Genomic DNA, 24885 nt, shown 5'->3' on the forward strand with positions numbered 1-24885 from the left:
TTAAAAAATTTTTTAAAACCTTTTTTAAAAGTAAGATTTAAAAAATTCTTTTCTGCTTATAAAGCAAATTGTAAAAATTTTATAAAGAAAATAAAAATAGTCTCAAATACCAGAAAAAAGTACTTATGACATATTTAGTCGAATTTTCTTCTAGTTTAAACTTTATCATATACTTATGCTTTGAGCTCTGTTTTATTAATATTTTGAGTATTACTTCATTTTAGAAAGTATTTTGGTACACAACACACTTTTAATAGCTTCATAGTATCTTTGGCTAAATGTACAGTAATTTGACTATTCTGTTAAGCATTTAGCTTACTTGAAGGATTTTATTATAATTGTAAAGACACTGCTATTAGTATCTTTGCACAACATTTTGCCTGAACTGCAGTTTTTTCTTCGTATAAATTGTTAGAATTTTTATAACTGTTATAAGGAATTTGAACTTAGAAATATTTATGGTGTATATTACAAAGTCGCTTTTCTGAAAGGTTGAACCCAAATCAAATACACTCCCAACAAAGGTATATTGGAAGTGCCTGTTGGATCATTTCCTTATTTTTCAAAAGAACAAAGCAGGGAGGGAAGAATGATAGCAGAATGTTAGTGGTTTGATAAGTGAAAATAATACCTTTTCTTTCATACTAGTGGGCTGAATTTTTTTCATGTTTATTAGCTACTTTTACTTTCTTTATAACTGAACATTATCCTCTGTCCGAGAAATTTCTTCATTTTGTCATTCCACCTTTTCCTCTTTAAATTTATTGCATTTATTTAACAGTTTACATATCTTAATATATTGTTTATGTAACAGTATTCTGTCTTATCTTTTCTATGTTATCTTAAAATCACAAAGCCCTATAAAGTATATTGGTGGAAATATTATTTGCCGTGTTAAAACTGGTGAAAAATAGAAACAGAGAATTTAAGTGATTTTTTTCAGAACTGTATGGATATGATAAAGCTTGGATAGTACTGAGGTCTCTTCGGTTATCATTTCTTCCAGCTTTTCCTGTGTTTTGTGCTTAGTTCATCCCAGCAAACATTTCATGGGTACCAGTAGGTCCCTAGTCCTTTTCTTTTTCTGACCTGTCCTTTCCAGCCTACTTTTTGGGGGCTCCTCCTCTATTCCTGAGCTGTTATCAGTTAGTACGGTGTGTGGGGGGTTGATGGTTTTTGATCTATGGGGACTAGCATGTACACGCCCCCCCCATATATATATATATTCATTTTTATATATACCACTTAATACCAACAGTTCTCAAATATGTATTTCTTGTCAAGACTTTTTTCTTAAGATTGAAACATTGAATCAGGCTGGACTCCTTAAAGGGAAGAAACCATTCTGGCCATTTTAAACAGAAAAGGATTTCATAAAGGGAGTTAGATGCTTAGATGATTATTGGGCTGAAGGAATGATCTTTAGGCTGAGTCTTGTAGAATGATGCCAGGGTATTCCAAACTGACCTTCTAGGGATGCTGCAACATCTGCTGTAATCAGGTAGCTGGAGGACCACAGCTGGATCTGGAATTCAGAAACACAGTACCTTATCTCTGATCCAGGAGTTGGAAAAGTCTTGCTGCCACAATTGTTCCAACAATGGACACAGAATTTCTGGCCATTACTAGTGCTGTATCAGTGCTGATGCTTAAGCTGGAACCTGGATACTGGTCTTTCAGTACCTTGCATGGTAACAGAAAACTTTTAAGAAACCTCAGGAGATGGCCTTTGCCTCACTTTTCCCTTCTAAATCTTTGGCTAGTACATCTAATTGGTGAAACCTAATTTGCATCCACAAGCAAAAATTTAAGAGTCTGAGAAATAGATGTTTTTTGATTTCTTTCCATCCTCTGCAGCCCGGGAGGGGACAACATAAGGTGGTACAAATGGCAGCTGAATACCAATTGATCCTATGTAGCACACGCATTTCCAGTTTGAGTTAGATGTCCCTCTCCATGGGTTCTGTAAATAACTCCCTTTTGGTACATCTGAAATCAAATATCTATAAGCATTTCTTATTTTCCCCTTTCCTCCAACTATTAACAGTATAGTAGTAACTGTAATCCTTGTTGTTAATCATTCACCACATTTAATTCTTTTAAAATAGTTCCTTTCATTTATCCTTTCTTGCACTCATTTCCACTGCTTGATTCAGCCTTTCCAGCCACGTCCTTCATCATATGTTTAACATATATTCTAAACTACCTTGTATCCCTTATAGTCTCAAATCCTTCATGTTCTCATTGGTCTGGGATGTTTTTATTAAGTCATCTGCTGGGTGAATGTCACCCCATTTTTATTTTTTTAACTCTGTAGTTCTTGGCTTATAGCTTTCTAATGGCACATTGTTTTATAATCATTTGTTTCTCATCTATTAGATGGAATTTGTAGGGAGGAAGGATGCTCTCTTTCTTTTATCTTGAACCCTATTTTCCTCATGCCCAGGTTGAGTCATAGGGCTTAGAAGGTGCTATCCAAATATTTGGATAATGAACCTGCATCATCAGTAAACCCAAGCTAATCTACTAACTCTCAAACTGTATAAAATGTTACTTATATATTATGTATTGTAGCTATAATATTAGTAATTTACTGTGTAGGGATGCATTGGAATCGTATTGGAGGGTTGGTTTTTATTTTTTATTAAGAAAGTAATAATACACACTTACTAAAAAAAGAAAACCAGTTTCCTAGACATAATAGTTCAGTGTGTATCTTTATCCTTATACGTTTTTATGTGTACAACTTATATAGTATATATATATATGCATGAAATTTTTAACATACAGACTCATAGTAAAAACTGAGAAGTTTGTAATTCTTATCCTCAAACATTCCCCCACTCCCCCCTCCCCACTTCCCTCTGAAAGTGGACTGGGGCCCAGGATGATTTTACTCCCTTTTAAACAGAGTGCCTTTGGGCTAAGCCAGCTGGGTTCAGGCTGCATCCTAGTTTTCCTGAACTTGGAGGGCTGGCTGGGCATTGGTCCTGACCAAGTTAAGTGGTAGGTACCCCAAGCAAGGACTCATTCCACCTTAGGGTAAGTGTTCTCAATTTTGGGGCGCAGTTTTAAACTCAGTATTTATTTTTCTTTACCCTTTTCTTTATGATTCTCCAGTTCGTGTAGCATTATGGTTTAGCATTCTCCTTGATGTATGCCAGTTTAGCAATCTGTGTAAAAGTTTCCCTCTCCTCACAGCATTGTTGTCACACACTCAGCTGATTTGCAATTGGCCATTTTCCTCCAAAAGATTTTTGAAGCCTGTATTTGAAATTATCCAAGTGAATCACATTAAAGGTTGATGTAAATGTTATTTGTTAATTACAATTAAGGTGCATGTAATGTGTTGTACTTTATGTTCACTCTTGTAGCCGTCTGATTCTGTTCACATTACAAATGATGATGAAAGATTTCTACATCATCTTATCTCAGAGGAGAAGGAAAAAGATAGCTTTACTGCTGTGGTTATCACAGGGGTACAACCAGAACACATACAGTACTTGAAAAATTATTTCCTTCTTTGGACGAGACAGTTAACGTAAGTATTTACATTTGATTCAGGACATGTTTCTTCTTATCTTTTTTAAGATAGAAAATATTACAGACATATTGAAGCCTCTTGGCTGTCTGCTTTACTCCTATCCCATTTCCTTCCCTTCAGTACAGGAATCATTACTCTGATGTTAGCATTAAAGTGGTTCTGTATTCTGTAAATATTGTACCGATCACCGGTAATGTATTGGTCATTACAAATACAAACAGGAGGCCCATGCTTTTTGACAACTGTGATAACATTTAAAATAAACTTGAGTTCATCCAATTCAGCTCATCACTCCCAGATCCCCCTTTTGTGCTTTTGCTGTGTAGCATGTATTATAATCTTCCATACCACACAGTTTACTTATATTTTTGTCTGCCTTCTACCTTGGAATGTCTGTCGTTTTTTATGCACTGGTGTTCCAGTGTTTCCTTTTACATAGTAGATGCTCAATAAAAGTTTACTGAATGAATGTATTGAGTCTATTGAAATGTATTGAGTCTATTGAATGTATTGAGTCTATCACTCAAGTGACATGAGTAATACTGAAAATAAATCTTTGTGTATCTATTCCAGGAAAACTTTTAGGAAGTATATATTCCATTAGATCAAATCAGAAGTATATACATTTAATGGCTCTTAAGTTTCTTCCTCTGTAGTTACACAGTATAGACCTTTGACTGGATTGTTTCCATAATTTGTATTAACCTGAATTAATTAGTCTTGCAAAATGGGTATACTGTACAAAATTCATGTTTTTAAAGAAAGTATCTTTTCTTATTTATTCAAAGGGCTGTTGTACTTACTTTGAGATTCTCTATTTTATACATATATATTAACAATTAAAATTTTTTATGGGGAAATTGATTTTAGGAATGCCTTTTTTCTTGAATATTGATGTTTATTGGCTCTGTAACACAAGAGTTTTAAATAGGACTTTGGAATGTTTCTTCTCTAAGAACATCTTTTATTAGTTATTTTATTATTTCTCTTAACTGAAGGAATTCAGTGTACATTAATGACATAATTATAACTTAACTCTTGCTTTTAAAAAGAATGATGTATAACTTTAACCATTCTTTGAAATAGACACTTGCTAAGCTATTTATAGCACTCTTTCTTAATGTATGGTTGTAAACTTATTGTTGACTATGATGTTAACACTTTTGAGATGTCTGAAGAAAGAAATCATGATTTTCAGTGATTTCCTTTTATCTTAGTAGTGTTTTAAACTAGGACAATTAATGTAATTTTAAAAAGTTAAAATTCATATGAAGGAATATTTTAAATTCCTGCTTGAGGAATAATTACACATGTGATACGGGATATGGGGAGAGGTGAATAATCTCCTCCAAATATAATCTTTTGAAACATTTGCCAAAATAAAATAACAAAGATTTCTGAAGTGGTGGTTTTTGATGGGATAATGTTGAATTTATTAGTTTTAGGAGTATTGGCATAAGATTGTTTTAGTGTCATAGGAGAAGAAAGATGAGAGTTACAGAATGATACTCTCATGTTGGGGACATAAGTTAAAGTTACTGAATCCTGTATAGTCCCTGATATTTGAGTCCTTTGTAGAACATCCCTAACAAGTAGAATTATAGCCTCTTAACTTCTAGTTTTAGTTTTTTTGATAAACTATACTTAAAGTATTTGGGCCTTGAAGTTGGAAAGACTTGGATTGAAGCGCCCCCAACTCTATAATTCTGTGACCTTAAGTAAATTAAATTATATACGTTTCTTGCATTCCAATATCTATATAAAATGAAGGGTAATAATATCTGAATCTCAGGATTGTTTTTACCATTAAATGGTTTACTCTGTTTAAAAATGCTTCATATAGTGCTTGGCACCTAGTAAGTACTGCCAAATAGTAGTTATAGAATTTTTTTTGGTAGAAGATTAGATGAACTGTAATTTTATGTGATTTAAAAGTGTAAAGGTATTCTTCTATGTTTTAGGCATATTTATCATTACTATATTCATGGCCCAAAAGGGAATGAAAAACGTGCATCAAAGGAAGTTGGACCTTTCAACAACATTGATATTGAAGTAAGATAAAATTCTTTCTTAAAGTATTGTGAATTATTAGGTATCTGTTCTAGTTCCAAGTTACTCTGGACAAGAAAACTCAGTCAGTAAATAGACAACTTCTCTGTCCTTGTCTTTTACCAGAACACTTCCCTAATTTGATATGCAAGTAAAGAGATTATTCCTAGATGTATTTTTGTGGAACCTTTGTTTACTATAGTATATGGTTTTTCCTTTCTCTGTCTTCTCTAGAGATATGAGCTGTTAACTGAATATCATGTCTCAAAAGCAGGGAAGAAAAGGAATAAATAGTTTCTCTTTTGTTCACAGAAGTCTTATAACAGGTAAAGTAAGATTTAGAAGAAAAGAATATTTGAGTGTTGAGTTCTCAGTATCCTTGCCCACACGTCAGGAAGAATTTCATGTACATCTTTATCCCACTTCCTACCTCTAGCAGGAAACCTTGAATTAAATGTACTCATCACTTAATATATCCTTCAGCTCTGCTTTGCTCTTTCTTTGCTTACTTTCAGTTTTTTATAGTGTATTTTTTTTGAGATGCTACTTAGAGCTATTTAATCCAAATAAAAATATGTATGTATTTCAATAAGCTAGATGATTACTTGTACAAATAAAAGTAGTTTTTGCCTGCTCTGTTGTTGGATCATAGGTGAGAACAAAAGTAAAGTCACTATAGAATTTAATTGTTTTTGTTTTATTTTTATTTTAGATTTCTATGTTTGAAAAGGGGAAGACACCTAAGATTATCAACCTAAGGGAAATACAAGATGACATGCAGACGTTGTATATAAATACAGCAGCCGATAGTTTTGAGTTCAAGGCTCATGTTGAAGGAGATGGTGTAGTGGAAGGGATTATCCGATATCACCCTTTTTTATATGATAGAGAAACGTATCCTGATGATCCATGCTTTCCATCAAGTATGTTAATCTGTTATCTTAGCTACAAAATGTGAAGTTGTGATTTAGGATAGTGATTTGTTTTCTTAATAATAATTCTTAGTTGAGCTGTTGAGGTTAGATAAATTTAAAAACTTTTTTCCCTCATGCAAATCTTCTTAAGTTATTAAAGTATTTATAATTTTTATAATTCTTAATTTTTGTGTATATTCATTTCCAGATGAATAAAGCAGTGGCTTTAAGAAAGATTATATATTCTTTTATCATAGATCTCTTCCTGAAGTGAATTTTTAGCTATATACTGCATAGTAATCCTTTATATATTCTCCATGTTGTCTTCCTGTTATCTTTGTAGGTATTTATAAAGTAGTTTTAAACTTTACTTAGTCATACTAGTTTTTTCTTTATGCTTTCTGATTTTTGCCTTGCTATAGAAAGGTATCTTATACCTCAAGATTATAAAAAAGATCCTGTGGTTTTTTTTCTTAATCATTTTATGTTTACATCTTTAACACATCTCTAATCTTTTTTGTGTGTGGGTTAACTTAATATTTTCCCTGTGGGTTTCCAGTTTCCTAGCACCAATTATTGAACGTTATGATTTTTGTAATAGTTTAAATATCACTTTCATAATAATATAAAGTTCCCATAAGTGCATAGATCCGGATTTTTTACTATAAGGAATTGATCTAGTTTGTGTTTTTATTTATTATAAATTTATTTATTTGTTTATTTATTTATGGCTGTGTTGGGTCTTTGTTGCTGTGAGTGGGGGCTACTCTTTGTTGCGGTGTGCAGGCTTCTCACTGCGGTGGCTTCTCTTGTTGTGGAGCACGGGCTCTAGGTGCGCGGGCTTCAGTAGTTGTGGCATGTAGGCTCAGTAGTTGTGGCTCGCAGGCTCTAGAGTGCAGGCTCGGTAGTTGTGGCTCACGGGCTTAGTTGCTCCGCGACATGTGGTATCTTCCTGGACCAGGGCTCGAACCTATGTGCCCTGCATTGGCAGGCAGAGTGCAACCACTGTACCACCAGGGAAGTCCCTATTTTGTGTTTTTATACATGAGTAATGATACGCTCTTGTCCTTTATACTGTATATTGATATCTATAGGGCAAGACACTATTGTTCTTTTTTTTTTTTTTTCTATTGTTCTTTTTTGAGAAAATTCTTAATGCTTAATCTTTTGCTCTTCTGGATAAACTTTGGAATCACTTTGTACTGTACTTTCACTTTAAAAAAATCCTACTGGTGGGCTTCCCTGGTGGCGCAGTGGTTGGGAGTCCGCCTGCCGGTGCAGGGGACGCGGGTTCGTGCCCCGGTCCGGGAGGATCCCGCGTGCCGCGGAGCGGCTGGGCCCGTGAGTGATGGCCGCTGGGCCTGCGCGTCCGGAGCCTGTGCTCCGCGACGGGAGAGGCCACGGCAGTGAGAGGCCCGCGTACCGCCAAAAAAAAAAAAAAAAATCCTACTGGTATTATTGAGATTGCATTGAATTTTCATAGATTAACAGTATTAAATTTTCTCATTCAGAATAATTCTTTAGTATAGCCTTAGTATTGTAGGTTTTGGAACCAGATTTCCTGATTTGAATCTTATCTTTGCCACTTTGTGTAAACTTTGACAAAGTACCGCCTGCCTCAATATCTGTAAAGTGGGGGGGGGTAATAATTCTTGCCTCATAGATGTGTTGTGAGGGTTGAATAAGAAACTGCTTCAAGTCCTCAGAATAGTGCCCGACTTTGTTTAGTAAGTGCTCATACATGTTATTACTCAGTGACCTTCCCTCCCGTGAAGTCTCTAGCATGTTTTTCATTTGCCATTTGTAATTTTTGCATGCTTATAGACAAAAAGATAAAGTTCTTCAAATGATGTCTTAAAATAATAGCCAGTAAGTTGAATGAGATCAGAGGGGTTCTCTAAGAGCAAGTGAAATGGTGTGATTGAAAGGAATATTTACTTGTGATGGACTTGTGAGGGTTTTTTTGGGAGAAGAAGGCTTTATTGGGGGTGGGGGGAATGACTTAATGCCAGAATAACTGAGGTATTACTATGTCAGGATCATGATGTTTGAATCTAATTTATCTAAATATATGAAAATGTATTACTAACAAACATAAAAATGTAGACAGTTGAGCTTTATAACATAGGTTATAATTCTAGCTGTATCATAAAGTAAACTTACATTCAGTGTTATTAATTTGTCCAAGCTAGGCAAACTTGCTGTTGCTCGATACTGTAGATTTTCCAGATGATTTTTATGTAAGTAAACTGGTTCTGACAGAGTTGTGAAGCTTGTGGTTTAGGTACAGGATTCAAGCTCCCATATTTATAAATAGGTTTTAAAGATTGCAGGCTCAGTAGCTACTATAGTACTCCTAACACAGATGGATTAGTATGTTAGCAATTATTGACTTTGTAATGAGAAACACTATTGGTAATGTGGAACCACTTTGAAAATCTGCCTTTTTGAGGGCAAACAGAATAAAGCCACCTTTAGATTTTATAGAATGCAATGTTAAAGATCATAAGATTTTTTGTTACCATTTCTCTGAAGTAGCTTTAACATTTCACTTACAGAAATTGATTTCTCAGTGGTAAAAATTGCGTATACTTTATAGCAATAAACATTTTGTTCCAATATTCCTTTGTTCTAGAATTAAAAGATGAAGATGATGATGATGACTGTTTCATACTTGAGAAAGCAGCAAGAGGGAAAAGACCTATTTTTGAATGTTTTTGGAATGGACGACTAATACCATATACATCTGTTGAAGAGTAAGTTCTGATTTTTGCTGAAATTATATTGTTTTGTGATCTCATCTTTTTACTAACTAATACTTTGTTCTGTTCAAGCTTTGACTGGTGTACTCCTCCTAAGAAGAGAGGGCTTGCACCGATTGAGTGCTACAATAGGATATCTGGTGCATTATTCACTAATGACAAATTCCAGGTCAGCACAAATAAACTGACCTTTATGGATCTTGAGCTAAAATTGAAAGATAAGAACACCCTTTTTACAAGGATTTTAAATGGACAGGTATGGTTTTAAGTATCAAATTTTGAATATTTGCAAGTGTTCTATTTTAAGTACAACAAAAGTCACTAGTAGTGTAGATTTGTACTGACAATTTGCATACTTTTTATTTAATCTGGAATATAAATTTTCATTCATGAGCATTTATGTGTTCACTCAAAAATTTCAAATTGATGAGATCTTGTTCAGGTAAAATTTACAGATCTTTTATCAGATCTTCATCAGTACCTTGACATAGTAAATAGAAGCTACAGAACCATGTCCATTTGATAAGAGCATATAAGAACAATTTTATCTAATACAAAAGCTGTGTTTATATATTAATAACCTAAATATGCAATTTTAATCTAATCTTGGGGGTAAAATTGAGGTAGAACTATGAAATACTTTGGGCTAAAAGGTGCTGTGAGATTGATCAGTATTAAAATCTACATTAATCAATAGAAAAAGAGTGATAAATTTTTTAAAAAATAGGATAGAACTAGTGTACTTTTATTCTACCTAAGCACCTCAGAAACTTACTTGATGCTACTCTTTCAGTAGTTTAATGTTAAGTTGCCAAGAGATGGATGCATTTATTCTGAATTTAAAATTGCTTAAGCAATAAGCACAATACATGACACACAGTATTTATAGTCAGTCATCCCTACAACATGTTGAAATTCATTTTGCTCTTAATAAAAAGATACTGAGTCTTATATACTTTTATCGAATACGAGGGCTGTACATTGAAATACAGCATAAAAATTTGGTAGGCGGACTATCCCATTCCTAGTTAATAATTTTAATATTCTTGTCAAGTTGACAAAGTGATAACAGTAATTTGCTGATTCAGGAAGGAGTTGGTACCTGGGAACAGATTAGGGGGAAGATTTCCTTGAAGGTATATGCCATTTTTGAGTGTTTACAATGTACATGTTACTTCTTATTCAAATAACTTTTTAAAACCAAAAGTTTTTTCTTTTTAATGATTAACATACTGGCCCTTTGACTATAAGCTGCAAAAACTTAAGCTGAAATCAGTTTTAGTTTTGCCCCATTTTAATTTGGAAATGGTATATTGTGGAATAAGATATATAGGGGGAAATGAACTTCTATAACTTTATGCAAAGTCTTCTGTGAAAGCGTGTTATGTAAAGATTATCTTCCCTACTCATTCTCCTAAAGATAGGCATTAAACAAGTATATAGCACCTTACGCTGGAATGTAAATCTCTATACTGTTTCCCATCAGGGTGAAGAATGATAAGCAATAGCACATTTTTTTCTTATATATTATTAGAAAACAATTTTTATTTTATGATTTATTTTCTGAATAAATATAGATATATAATACATAATTAAAAGGAAAGATGTGTTTTGCATAGCAATGATTGTCAACCTTTTTTTCACTATCACTTTATAAAAAGAGCTTTTTTGACCTTTTCTCCCCCTAATCACTCCCCACAATGACATTTTAATACCATAGATATACCATATATATGTTTAAGTACTATATGTATTTAAATCTGTGCCTGATACATAAAAAGATATTTTTATTGCCCTATTGAGAATGTGCATCGTTCACAGTAAGAAGGCTTCCACTTACCCTTTTCCCCTAATCAGCTAGTTCTCCTTATCCTAGGCAGCCAGTGTTTGTCATTTTTTGGTATATCCTAGGATTTAAAACAGGGAAGCAAATCTTTGTTGATATTGACCATTAAGACCTTGGACCCAAGGGTGTAGCAAAGATTTTTCTTTCTTTAGTAATGTCTTTGATAGAAATCTAAATTCATATGGGAGAAGGATCCAGCAAAATATTTTAGTCTTTTATTAGATTTTCTGGGGTGGGCAGGTATGTGAAAGGAAAAATGAAATGAATGAGAAGTGTCTGTGGTTGTATTTGTTTATTAGTAGCTATATTTCATAGAACATTTTAAAATTTTACAGGAGCAGCGAATGAAAATTGACAGAGAATTTGCTCTGTGGCTGAAGGACTGTCATGAAAAGTATGACAAACAAATAAAATTTACACTTTTTAAAGGAATAATTACACGTCCTGATCTTCCTTCTAAAAAGCAGGGCCCCTGGGCGACTTATTCAGCAATAGAATGGGATGGAAAAATATACAAAGCAGGACAACTGGTAAGTTTAACTTATTTTTAGATTTAATTTTTAGTAGAATTTGAAACTAAATTAGATGTATTAGAATTTATCAACAACCAAAAATAATATATTTACTCTTGGCTCCTCGGGAGCCAGAAAAGAACGAAAAGGCCAAACGGATTTTAATTACGTAATTTAACAGGACATTTTATAAAAAACCTGATTTTTGCCAAAGGCTCAATTAACAAGGTTTTTATTGTTTCTTGCATTAAACTTTACTCAAATGGAGAATTCCATTTTGTTTTTTTAATTGTGATATGGAGAAATTATTTTTCAGCAAATTTTTATTGAGTGCTGCTCGTGAGTTACTGTGCTATTGACTGCATTGTGGAGAATGCAGAGGTCTAGGGGGTGTCCTTTGTTCTTCAGGCTGTTACAGCCTGAAAACAGAGATAACCTAAGCAGATAATCATAGGTAAGAAGGGGGTAAGTGCTATGAAAAGAGAATGAATATTGCTCATAATTTAGGAGAGAATTTTCTGACTTCGGATTGGCCTCGGAGAAGAGGGTGAATCATGCAATTCTTTGTGCATGAAGTGGCATGTGTATGGAACTTGAAAGAGGTAAAGGCTCAGGTTTGCAGAGGTAATTATGAAGGTAATAAATGCACAAATGTGACACTCTCATCATCATATATCGAAAGCTTTGGAATCAGATGTGGTCACCTCGAAGTAGTGTGTGTAGCTACAGCTTGCTTTTCCAACATTTAGAGGTTAGGAAAACAAGGAGGAGGAGTTGACAAAGGAGAATTGAAAGGGATAAGATAGTGAGATAGAAGGGAACCAGGAGAATAAGGTATTTGTGAAGAGTTACAAGGAGGGAGTGATCAGTTTTGTCAAATTCTGTGTGGTAGTCAAGTGAAACGCTTTCTCAGAGAAGATAATCTGAGCACAGACAAAGACAGGTAAATGCAGGGAAACCGCAAGCAACAGAGTTGGGTTGCTGCAACCTATTGTGTGTGTGAGGAGAAATAGTTCAGAAATGAAATGAGGCTGGAAGGTAGGTTGGGTGTAAATTTTTGTTGTCCTTGTAGTTGGGAAGTTTTGAATTGGACTAATGGAAATTACCCTTAGATTTTTCAAGCCAAGTAAGGAGAAGAAATACATTATAGTCAAGTTTTGAGCTAATTTATTTGAAATAAATGATGACTTTGTAAGTCACCGTTCACAGTCTGCAAGGAACATTTATGGGGGTTTGAGATAACTTGCATTAATAATAATTGATTTGGAAGGCTTTGCGCATTTTAGACACATGCATAGCGATGACATTTTTGTATGAAGAAGCCACTGTGTCTTTTCAAAGATATGTTACAAATAAGTGGAGAACTTCACAAATATAACTTTATTAGAATATTAGAATGCTTTTTTTGTTAATTTTTCTAATGATAGATGCTGAGTTTTCCCCTTGCATAACGTAGTTCTGTTAAGTAATTGTTAAACCTGTTTTTCTAAAAGTAAATATTAAATCCTTGTTTTAAAACTAAATATTAGGTCAAGACAATCAAGACACTTCCTCTCTTTTATGGAAGCATTGTAAAATTTTTTCTTTATGGTGATCATGATGGAGAAGTATATGCTACAGGAGGAGAGGTTCAAATTGCAATGGTAAGACCCCCAAATAACAAAAAATATTTCTTCAGTCTCTTGGTACTACGTTCTTTTGCTTAATTGTTAAAATAAAGATACGGTATTCTGTTTTGCCTCGTATTTGGCTTTTCCATTGGTTAAAGTAGTGGTAGCATGAATTTTTATGTTTCACATTTGATGTTTTTAATAATCTATAGAACAACATCTGTGTGCCCAGTGTTTAATTAATGTTACATATATTATTGCTAGTTAACACAGTAATTTTGTAAAGTGCACATTTCATCCAAGGCCCACAAACATAAACATTGGAGCCGGACTTCTATCTCAAGAATGAAAAACTTCAAAACTAGAACTGGTTTTATCCTTATACTATGCTCTTGTTAAAATTTGAATGGCCTAAGGCCTATTTAATTAGGCCTAAGGAGTTTACATGAAAAATGGAAGTAAACACTGTGGTATAATGTAATAATAGCTATTATGATTTATATACTTAACTAGGGTAAAAATATGTTTCTTTGGAAGAAATGTTCTTGTTGCAACTATACTTAAATAGTTTTTTTTAAATGTTGGTGTAAATTTTATTTATTCAGGAACCTCAGGCACTGTATGATGAAATAAAAACTGTGCCAATTGCAAAGCTGGATAGGACAGTTGCTGAGAAAGCTGTGAAAAAATATGTAGAAGATGAAATGGCAAGGTAATTTACATTTCAAGATGCATATGGTAAAAAATAACAAGAAAAATCAAGAGGAATTGTCCTTTTAGCAGTTATTGAGTGTGTCGTTATGCTCTTCTATTTGGGCACTTGTAGTCTTAGATGTGTGTATTGTGACAAACTTCTTGCTGTTAAAAAAAACCTGAGAGCTCTCTGTTATAAAAACAGAATCCTGTATTTCATAGAAAAATGAGGAAATCTTATATCTACAGTGTCACTGTTATCAGCACTATGATTAAGTTTGTTAAAGGAAAAAAAAAAACTTTGGCCTACAGCTAGAAGAAAATGGTAGTAACTGCTGAGAGATAAAGATTAGTACAAAAGAAGTAAAAGGAAATCGAAAAATAAAAGGGTTTGTGGCTCTTGTATAGCTAATGACGTAGTCATTGTGATTCCTACTGAATCTCACTGGTAATTCTTTTATTTGTAGAGTTTATCCTGTCTCCCAAAGGTAGCTTGTACTATAAATGAACAGAAAAATCTCAAAAAAACACAGTTCCTGGCTCTTAACACCAGGAGATTTGTCTTACTCTGTAGCCACAACAGTGGTTGAGGAGAAGGAAATGTTTACAGTATTAATCATTCAGGATTTCAGATTTAACCTGTCAAAAAAAATTAGAAATAAATATTAAAATTTCTAGTAACTATTATTTTTAAAAATAAGACCATAATTAACACAGTTCATGAATAATTAATATGCTGGTTTCATAATAGGCTCCCTGATAGATTGTCAGTAACTTGGCCTGAAGGAGATGAATTATTGCCAAATGAGATTAGGCCTGCTGGAACCCCCATTGGTATGTTTTTGGGTTTTTTGTGTGTGTTTGTTTGTTTTTAAATACTGAAAAAATGCTTTTCTTACATCTTACATTTCATAGTAAAAGACCATGAAAAATTAAAGTGCTGTGTGAAGACCTAGCAGATTCATCAGATTCTTTGGGTGTGACTGAGACATTCTTATTTTTAATTTTGGACTGATAGGTGCATTAAGAATTGAAATATTGAATAAAAAGGGGGAAGCAATGCAAAAGCTTCCAGGAACAAGTCATGGAGGGTCAAAGAAACTCCTGGTTGAGCTCAAAGTTATACTACACTGTAAGTATACAAACTAATTTGGATCTTTATTGTTGTTCTTAAATATATAACATATGTTTTAATATCTTTGTGTAATTATGAGCTAGCAATCTGATAGATAGTACATTTGTTTAAAGTTAGGAGTTTCAAAGGTGTGAATAATTCACATTAAAAAAAATCAATTGTTTTCTGAGGGTTTTTTTTTTAACATTTTATTCTGAATTTTCCTATGTAGGTAGCTGTGGGCTAAAATAAAGATATGATGTGTATACATGTAGTAGTTTGTACAATAGGAATTTTGATTGGATAATCCTTAAGATCCCTTCTAAATCAAAAATACTGTGTCTCTGAACCTATGGGCCAGAAGTACTTGTTTCAGATGAGAATCCTGGCCCACTCTTTGGTAAAGGAAAAGAACTGCATATTATTGCTCATCTTGTATTTTCCTAACTTGAATCACCTTGTTTGTTAACTTGTCTGTTGTTTTTTGTGTTTTTTAACATCTTTATTGGCGTATAATCGCTTTACTATGGTGTGTTAGTTTCTGCTTTATAACAAAGTGAATCAACTATACATATACATATGTTCCCATATCTCTTCCCTCTTGCGTCTACCTCCCTCCCACCCTCCCTATCCCTCCCCTCTAGGTGGTCACAAAGCACGGAGCTGATCTCCGAGCTGATCTCCCTGTGCTATGCGGCTGCTTCCCACTAGCTATCTATTTTACATTTGGTAGTGTATGTATGTCCATGCCACTCTCTCACTTTGTCCCAGCTTACCCTTCCCCCTCCCCATGTACTCAAGTCCATTCTCTATGTCTGTGTCTTTATTCCTGTCCTGCCCCTAGCTTCTTCAGAACCTTTTTTTTTTTCTTTTAAGATTCCATATATATGTGTTAGCATACGGTATTTGTTTTTCTCTTTCTGACTTATTACTTCACTCTGTATGACAGACTCTGGGTCCATCCACCTCACTACAAATAACTCAATTTTGTTTCTTTTTATGGCTGAGTAATATTCCATTGTGTATATGTACACATCTTCTTTATCCATTCATCTGTTGGTGGACACTTAGGTTGCTTCCATGTCCTGGCTATTGTAAATACAGCTGCAATGAACATTTTGGTACATGACTCTTTTTGAATTACGGTTTTCTTTGTTGTTTTTGTCTTGACTGCCTGAAAGTATTTTCAATTTATATTTTCAGTAATTGTTCTATCACTATATATTGCATGTCTGGTCCATGGATTTTAAAGATGTTTAAAGACGTTTTATTCACTATGCGTTTATTTCCAACATTTATAAACTAGTCAATGGTCATGTATACTTTCATTGTATAAATTTCTTGCTAGCCTCGGCAGCAGTGAACAGTTTGACTAATTTTACTGCAGTACTCTTATTTTTGGCCTCTGTGACACTCTATTTTATATTTCGCCAACTTTTTTTGATGGCTTAAAACAACATATGTTTATTATCTTACAGTTCTCTAGGTCATCCGTCCCAGGTGGACTTCACTGTGCTAAAATCAAAGTGTCAGCAGGATAGTGTTCCTTCTGGAGGTTCTAGGGAAGGCTCTCCTTTTCCACTCCTAGAAGCCACCCACATTCCTTGGCTTGTGGCCCCTTCCATCTTCAAAGCCAGCAGTGTAGCATCTTCCAGCCTCTCTGTGACTCTGACCCTCCTGCCTCTGTCTTATTTAAAACCAAAACCAAAAATACACACAGGCATACCTTGTTTAATTGTGCTTTGCTTTATTGCCATTTGCAGATACTGCATTTTTTTACAGATTGAAGGTTTATGGAAACTCTATGTTGAGCAAGTCTATTAATGCCATTTTCCCAATGGTATTTGCTCACTTAATGTCTCTGTGTCACATTTTGGTCATTCTGGCAACATTTCAAACTTTTTCATTATTATATTTGTTACAGTGATCTGTGATTAGTGATATTTGATGTTATTACTACGACTTGCTGAAGGCTCAGATGAAGGTTAGCATTTTTTAGCAATAAAGTACTTTTTAATTGAGATATGAACATTTTATTTTTTTAAAGAAATAATGCTCTTGCACACTCAGACTACAGTATAGTGTAAACATAACATTTATATGCACTGGGAAACGGAAAAATTTATGTGATTTGCTTTATTGCGATACTTGTTTTGTTGTGGTGGTCTGAAGCCAAACCTGCAATATCTCTAAGGTCTGCCTGTATATATATATATTTTTTAATTAGAAGATTTTTTTTTGTTAAAGTATATATAATAGATTTACCATTTCAATTATTTTTTAAATGTACACTTTACTGTAGAGTGTTTCACATATTTGTTTCTTTGGAATGTCATTTAACTTGTTCCATTGTTTGTTCTATTTCCTGAAGACTGGAAATTACCCCAAAAGCTTAAACAGATTTAGGTTCACCACTTTTCCCCCCTAAAGCAAGAATCCATACTCCATAGCGAATTTGTGTTTCTTAGGGTATTACATCAAGAGGCATTTGATGACTGTAATTAATTGTCCTACTTTTAGTGCTGCTAAAATGGATTATTGAATTCACTTGGCTAATATGATTATAAAGTTCTCCTTTCATCCGTGATGTAATGGTTTCATCCATTAATGATTTTTGCTTAGTTATTTGGTATGCAAAATGGTGATCCCCCTCATTCTTTTATTTCTTCCTAATTTATTATCCCAGTTTATTATCCTTCCTAGTTTATTTGTTAGTAATAAATTTCAGTTAGGGTCATTGGTTTACTCTGAAACACAGCTTTTATAGGAAAGGCAGTATAAAGGCTTAATCCTTTTTCTTTAATTGCAAATTACCAGTCAGGAATTGGTACAGTACTGTGGTGCTCAGAGACTGTTTTTTTTTGATTTTCATAAATGTGTTTTTCTGAATGTATGGGGTTTTATAGATTTGACATGCTTCCTTGATTTTGATGTGCTTTCATGTTTGCTCCTCTGTCCTCTTGATAAGAACCTTTTTTGTCTTTGATTTGCGCTTTCTTGCTTTCTGGCTCAAGACATCCTAGAATCTTCTTGTACATGTTTACCCTAAACCTCAATTCACCCATTACTCTTTTTTTAACATCTTTATTGGAGTATAATTGCTTTACAGTGGTGTGTTAGTTTCTGCTTTATAACAGAGTAAATCAGCTATACATATACATATATCCCCATATCTCCTCTCTCTTACGTCTCCCTCCCACCCTCCTTATCCCACCCCTCTAAGTGGTCACAAAGCACCGAGCTGATCTCCCTGTGCTGTGTGGCTGCTTCCCACTAGCTATCAGTTTTACATTTGGTAGTCTATATGTGTACATGCTACTCTCTAACTTTGTCCCCGCTCCTTTCAGTGGGGAATGGCATTTAGAGGCCTGAGTGTTAGGATTGCTCATGGCCACTGGGCGAAATTGTTTCTAAGCCTTTTCGATTGATAGCTAAGCATGAATATTTTTGGAAAAGAAAAAACATGAATTCATATCGATATTCTGAGTTTTTATTTAACTACTTTGATTTCATTTCTTTTATGTTGAAAATCTTGATTCTTAACATTAACAGTTAGTTACTGCTTTATCCTATAATATAGTTTCAAAATAGTGATACTTACAAAATTACTAATAGTACTATTAGATTAAATTTGACTTCTTTGAAGCGCTATTTGTCCTTAAAGTTATTAAAGTTGAAGTCAGTTGAAATAATTAAAAAAAATTTTTTAATATGGTCATATCGCCTACCTACATTTTGGTTTTGCTTATGAATTGCTTTATTTTAATTCTATTTTGTGAATATTTTAAGTCATGTAATTCCAAAGTCAAAAATAAATAACAAGGAATATTTCAGAGAAGTGATATCCTTCTATTTGTTTTCTTCTATTTTAGGTCTTGCTTTTTTCTCTTAATAGAGCACTAGGTCTTAGAGATTACTCTATGTAAATAAAGTATGCTATTTTCCTCTTTAAGAAAACTTTTAAAGAAATGATTTTCAATGTCAAAAGAAAATTATTTCTATATTCTTTTGTTTGTGCCAGTTAAGCTTATTTACAGATACATTTTTAAGAATTGAAATAAAGGAATTTTAATCAGCTGAATGAATAAATTTTCATTATGCTATTGACTTGAATAGGATAGCTTTAGATTTTTCGAGGTTTCAAAACTACCTTAAAAAATGTATAGCAGGTAGACATTTGATGCTAGTGTGACATTTCTTATTCATGTTCTATATTTAATTTCTCAAAATTTTTTTCTTTTATTAAGCTCCAAATGGAAATAAAGAAATCATTTCACATATTAGTCAACATGGAGGAAAATGGCCTTACTGGTTTAAAAAAATGGGTGAGTTATTATGCTGAATGTTAAAAATTCTATCAGTATTACATTTACTTGAATTTTAATTTCTTCTTAATTTGTCCAGAAAATATTCAAAAGTTGGGGAATTATACATTGAAATTACAAGTTGTACTGAATGAAAGTAATGCAGACACTTATGCAGGAAGACCACTACCATCTAAAGCAATTAAATTTTCTGTCAAAGGTAAGCAAAACACCAGTATGTAACTCTGTATGCTAAAGGTGGCATTTTAAATCAAGAGGAAAACAGGTAATTTAATAAAAGATGTTTGACCAATTGTATAACCATCTTGGTCTTAGAATGGCTTTATAATTCTGCTTGGTAATCATATTCCTTATAAACGTTTGAAAGCATTATTGTTTTCTAGCTTCCCTTGTTACTGGTAGAGTCTAAAGTTATTCTGATTCCTAACTTTTGCATGTTAAACACCCTCCACTCCCAGTCCAACCGCCCCTATTCTCCCTCTTCCACAATCCCCAGAAGTTAGGATAATTTTTTTTGTGTGTGGGGGGGGTCCCAATTTCTGAAATTTTAAATTCTAGGGATTTTTCTTGAGTTACTTTGATTTCCTACTCTGTTTTTTCTTTCTACAACATCTAGTGTTAAGACGTTGGACCTCTTGACTGGTGTACTAATACTGTTTTTTCTGCTTTACATCTCTTGGTTTTATTTCTGTACTTTACAAGAGACTTCTTTAACATGATGTTCGACACTTTCTATTGAATTTTTCCTTTCTGCTATAATTTTTTTAGTTTCTGAAATATTCTCTGGTTATTCCCTTTTCAAAGTATTTTCTCCAACTTCATGGATTCAGTATCTATTAATTCTCTGAGGCTATTAATAATAGTGGCATTTTTTCTTGACGCTTTCAAACTTTATTCATAGCTTGTTTCCTCCATGTTGCTTTTTTACACGTCTGCTCTGGGTCCTTTCTATTAGATGCTCTCTTACATTACTAGTTATTTGCACACAGTTAATAGAACATTCGAGAGTGTTTATATCATTTGGGGAGATTATGATAAGAGAATTTTAGGTTTTTTTCTCTTTGGCTGTTCAGATTTCCCAGAGTGGAGTGTAAACACCTGGGTGCCAGCATTTGGGGAGCCAAGCTGGGGAAGACTGTTAGAGGTTTCATATTCAGTATTTATTTTTTTAACATGTTTATTGGAGTATAATTGCTTTACATTGTGTGTTAGTTTCTGCTGTATAACAAAGTGAATCAGCTGTACGTATACATATATCTTCATATCTCCTCCCTCTTGCGTCTCCCTCCCACCCTCCCTATCCCACCTGTCTAGGTGGACACAAAGCACAGAGCTCATCTCCCTGTGCTATGTGGCTGCTTCCCACTAGCTATCTATTTTACATTTGGTAGTGTATATATGTCCATGCCACTCTCTCACTTCATCCCAGCTTACCCTTCCCCCTCCCCATGTACTCAAGTCCATTCTCTATGTCTGTGTCTTTATTCCTGTCCTGCCCCTAGCTTCTTCAGAACCTTTTTTTTTTTTTTTAAGATTCCATTTATATGTGTTAGCATACGGTATTTGTTTTTCTCTTTCTGACTTACTTCACTCTGTATGACAGACTCTAGGTCCATCCACCTCACTACAAATAACTCAATTTCGTTTCTTTTTATGGCTGAGTAATATTCCATTGTGTATATGTACACATCTTCTTTATCCATTCATCTGTTGGTGGACACTTAGGTTGCTTCCATGTCCTGGCTATTGTAAATAGAGCTGCAGTGAACATTGTGGTACGTGACTCTTTTTGAATTATGGTTTTCTCAGGGTATATGCCCAGTTGTGGGATTGCTCATGTTCAGTATTGATCTTTCACTTGATTTTCCTATTTTCAGTAAACTGTAATGCTTTCAGTAGTGCTGTGTCCCTTACTCCTTGGACCAACTCTTAACCTTTCCTGGAGAAGAAACCTTCCAGATATTGCTGAAGATGAGGAAGGCAGTTGACTGGCTCTGTGTGTTGAGGGCTGGGGATCTGAGGAACTGTTTCTCAAACAAACTTGAACAAGTCTTCCTTTTTTATTTCAATTTCACTCCTACTTGATAGAGCCATTCTTGAGACTTTTGAGTGTTAATATAGTGTGAATTAAATTGGCTCCCTGCTTGCTTTGTTGATGATTGAGGATTTGATTTCTTGAGTCTTTCTGCTAAGTCAGTTATACTTGCCCATATATTCTCCAGGTTTCAAATTCTGTTACTGTTGTCTTTTTTCTTGTTCATTGTTTTTGTAGGTTTAGGCCTCTTTGAAAAAAATCTCTGTAGTGCCACATTTTTATGGGGTTTTAGAGAGCTGATTTAAGTGCCTGTGATTACCTTGCCTTCTCTAATCAGACAACCACCTTGGGGAGTGTTCCTTTTTGTACATACAGATCATGTTCTTTAAATACACCTGTGGAACATTCTACAGTACGGACATGCTGTAGTTCAGCAGTTTTCTTTGATGAACATTTCAGGTGTTTCCAAGTTTTTGGCTGTTACAAATCACATTCCTATACGGAAAAAAATTATGATGCTTTGTGTACAAGTGCTTGAATATCTCTAGAGTGGATACCAAGAAGTAGAATTGCCAACTGCAATGTGTGTGCTTTAACATTTTATACATATTTACTGTCAGGTTGCCCTCCCAAAAGGTTTTGTACCCTCATCAACAGCCTGAGGGTTCTTGTTTCCCTATGCTCATTCCTGGCTAACCTATATTATAATATTTAGCCTAGTTGGTGGTTAAATTATTTAATTATTAGGTTGTGTACCTCTTCTAGCCTTTATTGGACATTGTCATCTGTGAAAGTCTGTTCCTTTACTATGCCTATTTCATTTTATTTTTAATTTTTTTAAATTTATTTTATTTACTTTTGGCTGTGCTGGGTCTTTGCTGCTGCTGCGCACGGGCTTTCTCTAGTTGCACGGAGCGAGGGCTACTCTTCATTATGGTGCGCAGGCTTCTCACTGCAGTTGCTTCTCTTGTTGTGGAGCACGGGCTCTAGGCGTGCCGGCTTCAGTAGTTGTGGCACTTGGACTCAGCAGTCATGGCTCACAGGCTCTAGAGTGCAGGCTCAGTAATTGTGGTGCATGGGCTTAGTTGCTCTGTGGCATGTGGGATCTTCCCAGACCAGGGATCAATCCCGTGTCCCCTGCATTGGCAGGCGGATTCTTAACCAGTGTGCCACCAGGGAAGTGCCTACTATGCCTATTTTAATAGTGTAAAGCTGTAGTTCTCAAATTTTTTACCTGAACCACCTGCTGGGCTTACTAAAATGCAGACTGGTGGGCCTCACTCCTGGAGTTTCTGACTCAGTAGGATGATGTGAGCCCTCGAATTTGCATTTCTAATAATTTCCCAGGGGATGACTTGAAACTGTTATGTTTATAGGGAGTTTTAATGTATTGTGGATTTTAATCCTTTATTGCATATGTTGCAAGTACTTTCTCATATAGAGCTTCTCTGTTAACTTTGTATCTAATAAAATATTTTGAACTTTATCAAATACATCGTTGTATAGCTGTTGAGTATTGTGTTTTGCCTTATTTTTTTCTATGATAAAATTATAAACATATTCCTTTATTATATTCGAAAATTTCATAGTTTAAAAACACATTTATCTCTATCTCTAGACTTTTATACATGGTGTGAGATAAAGTTCTAGCTTTATTATTTTCACAGGTGGATTATAGATATAATTTATATAAACTTTGCACAGATTTAAAATGCCATCTTTATTGTAGTCTAATCTTCCATATATATAATGGATGTTTCTACCTACAATGAAACTTCTGACCAATGAATTTTCTTTTCATGTTTATTTTTTTTTATTAAGAGGGTAAACCAGAGAAATTTTTATATGGTCTTTTGGATCTTCCTTTTCGTGTTGGAGTCCCATTCAATATCCCTCTGGAGTTTCAGGATGAATTTGGTCATACTAGTCAACTATCAACTGATATTCAGCCAGTTTTTGAAGCAAGGTAATCTGAGTTTTCATATTTGCTAAGTATTCACTTTTTTCTTTTTTTAGCTTAAATTATTTATGTTCGGTTAACTTCAGATTTATTATTTAAAATGCTTAGTGGATATTTTATGATATCTGGGGGATTTGTTTAGTCCCAGTCTATTCTCTGTGGCTGTAGTGTCATACATACATTACCTCAATAAAGTTTGTTTTGACTGAATTTACTGTTACAGTTGTTTGGGTGAGACTGATATAGTTCTGTTTTAGTCCATTTCTTTTTGCAAGTATAATATGACTTCTCCTGGCAATTTTATAAACCATACCATGTTTATTTTGTTGTTTGCTTAGAAATTATGGCCATTTAAACTTAGTGGTTACCTACTGGTAGGTTTTTAACCTGCTAATAAAATTTATTTTGGTTTGCTTTTAAAACCATAGCAATAAAGTTTACTTTCCATGGAAATTGTGTCCTTCCTTAGAATTTGCCTTTACTTAAGAGCTCTATAGAGTGACATGATTGGCTTATATTAAAAAATAGCCCTGAAAAACAATGTGTCCAGTTATATAATTGAGGATGTTCATTGTTTTCCATTACCTTTTTTTGAGGTGCCTAGGAAGAATTCTTGTTTTTCAAATTTCTGCCAAATTTGTCGTTTTTGGAGACACTGTTTTTTTTTTTGGCCGCGCTGCGAGGCACGCAGGATCATACCTTAACCAGGGATTGAACCCCGTGCCCCCTGCAGCGGGAGCGCAGTTTTAACCACTAGACTGCCGGGGAAGTCCCTGGGCCCACATTTTAATGTATGCTTTTGCTATCGCCGTGTACTTTTTTCCCCTGTTGGTGTAATTGTTCACTCTTTTAATCATTTGACTACGTACTGTATTCCAGGCGTTTGCCAGCTGGAGATACAGAAGTGAATAAGAGCATAGTATTTGCCTTCTAGAAGCTCACAGACTAGTTTAGTGTCCAGATTTATACCATGGTTAAGTTCCTGAAAAACAAAACAGAGTTACAAAAAATATTGAAAATGAGTTGCAAAAAGTGATTTTGACATATTATATTCATTTGAATATTAAACCATAATGGAAGAGTTGAATACTTAAGCATCTATGTGCTTAATAAGAAACACTAAAAATAATGTCTAGTCACAAATGGAAAATATTTGTGCATTAGTTGACCCCTGTTTTCAATTAAACTTCCTTCTTATCCTTGATAGGACATTCTTAAACACAAAGTCTCTATCACACGTACATACTGGTAATTAAGATTTGGGGCTTAAAAAAAATCTTGGTGGCCTGGCTATGTGAATTTACCTTCAGTAAATTTGTTTGTTTTTTTCTCAGTGTTAACTAAATTAAACAAAAAATCATTCACACATGTAGCCTAAAGAATCAAATAGTTGGATGAGGTTTATATAAAAAAAGAGTAGTTCCTCTGCCCTCTCCACCCCACCCAAAATCGACTTCTTAGAACCACTTTCAGCTTTCTTACTTGAATGTTTTGGTACCTATTGCACATATCTAAGTAACT

At 34.2% G+C, this 24885-nt stretch overlaps 1 protein-coding gene across 1 annotated transcript in view; it reads left to right on the top strand.

The window, feature by feature from the left end:
• Window positions 1–24885, top strand: part of SMCHD1 (structural maintenance of chromosomes flexible hinge domain containing 1) — a 128882-nt gene that overhangs the window by 32774 nt on the left and 71223 nt on the right. The window contains exons 8-20 of the mRNA XM_060121914.1: window positions 3375–3541; window positions 5506–5596; window positions 6306–6516; window positions 9143–9263; window positions 9342–9525; window positions 11451–11645; window positions 13157–13270; window positions 13843–13949; window positions 14682–14764; window positions 14949–15062; window positions 19292–19369; window positions 19449–19568; window positions 23226–23370. Coding sequence (XP_059977897.1) covers window positions 3375–3541; window positions 5506–5596; window positions 6306–6516; window positions 9143–9263; window positions 9342–9525; window positions 11451–11645; window positions 13157–13270; window positions 13843–13949; window positions 14682–14764; window positions 14949–15062; window positions 19292–19369; window positions 19449–19568; window positions 23226–23370 — 1730 coding nt within the window. The remainder of the gene's footprint in view (window positions 1–3374; window positions 3542–5505; window positions 5597–6305; window positions 6517–9142; window positions 9264–9341; window positions 9526–11450; window positions 11646–13156; window positions 13271–13842; window positions 13950–14681; window positions 14765–14948; window positions 15063–19291; window positions 19370–19448; window positions 19569–23225; window positions 23371–24885) is intronic.

The sequence above is a fragment of the Lagenorhynchus albirostris genome, chromosome 14 (genome assembly GCF_949774975.1).
Source record: "Lagenorhynchus albirostris chromosome 14, mLagAlb1.1, whole genome shotgun sequence".
Taxonomy (NCBI): domain Eukaryota; kingdom Metazoa; phylum Chordata; class Mammalia; order Artiodactyla; family Delphinidae; genus Lagenorhynchus; species Lagenorhynchus albirostris.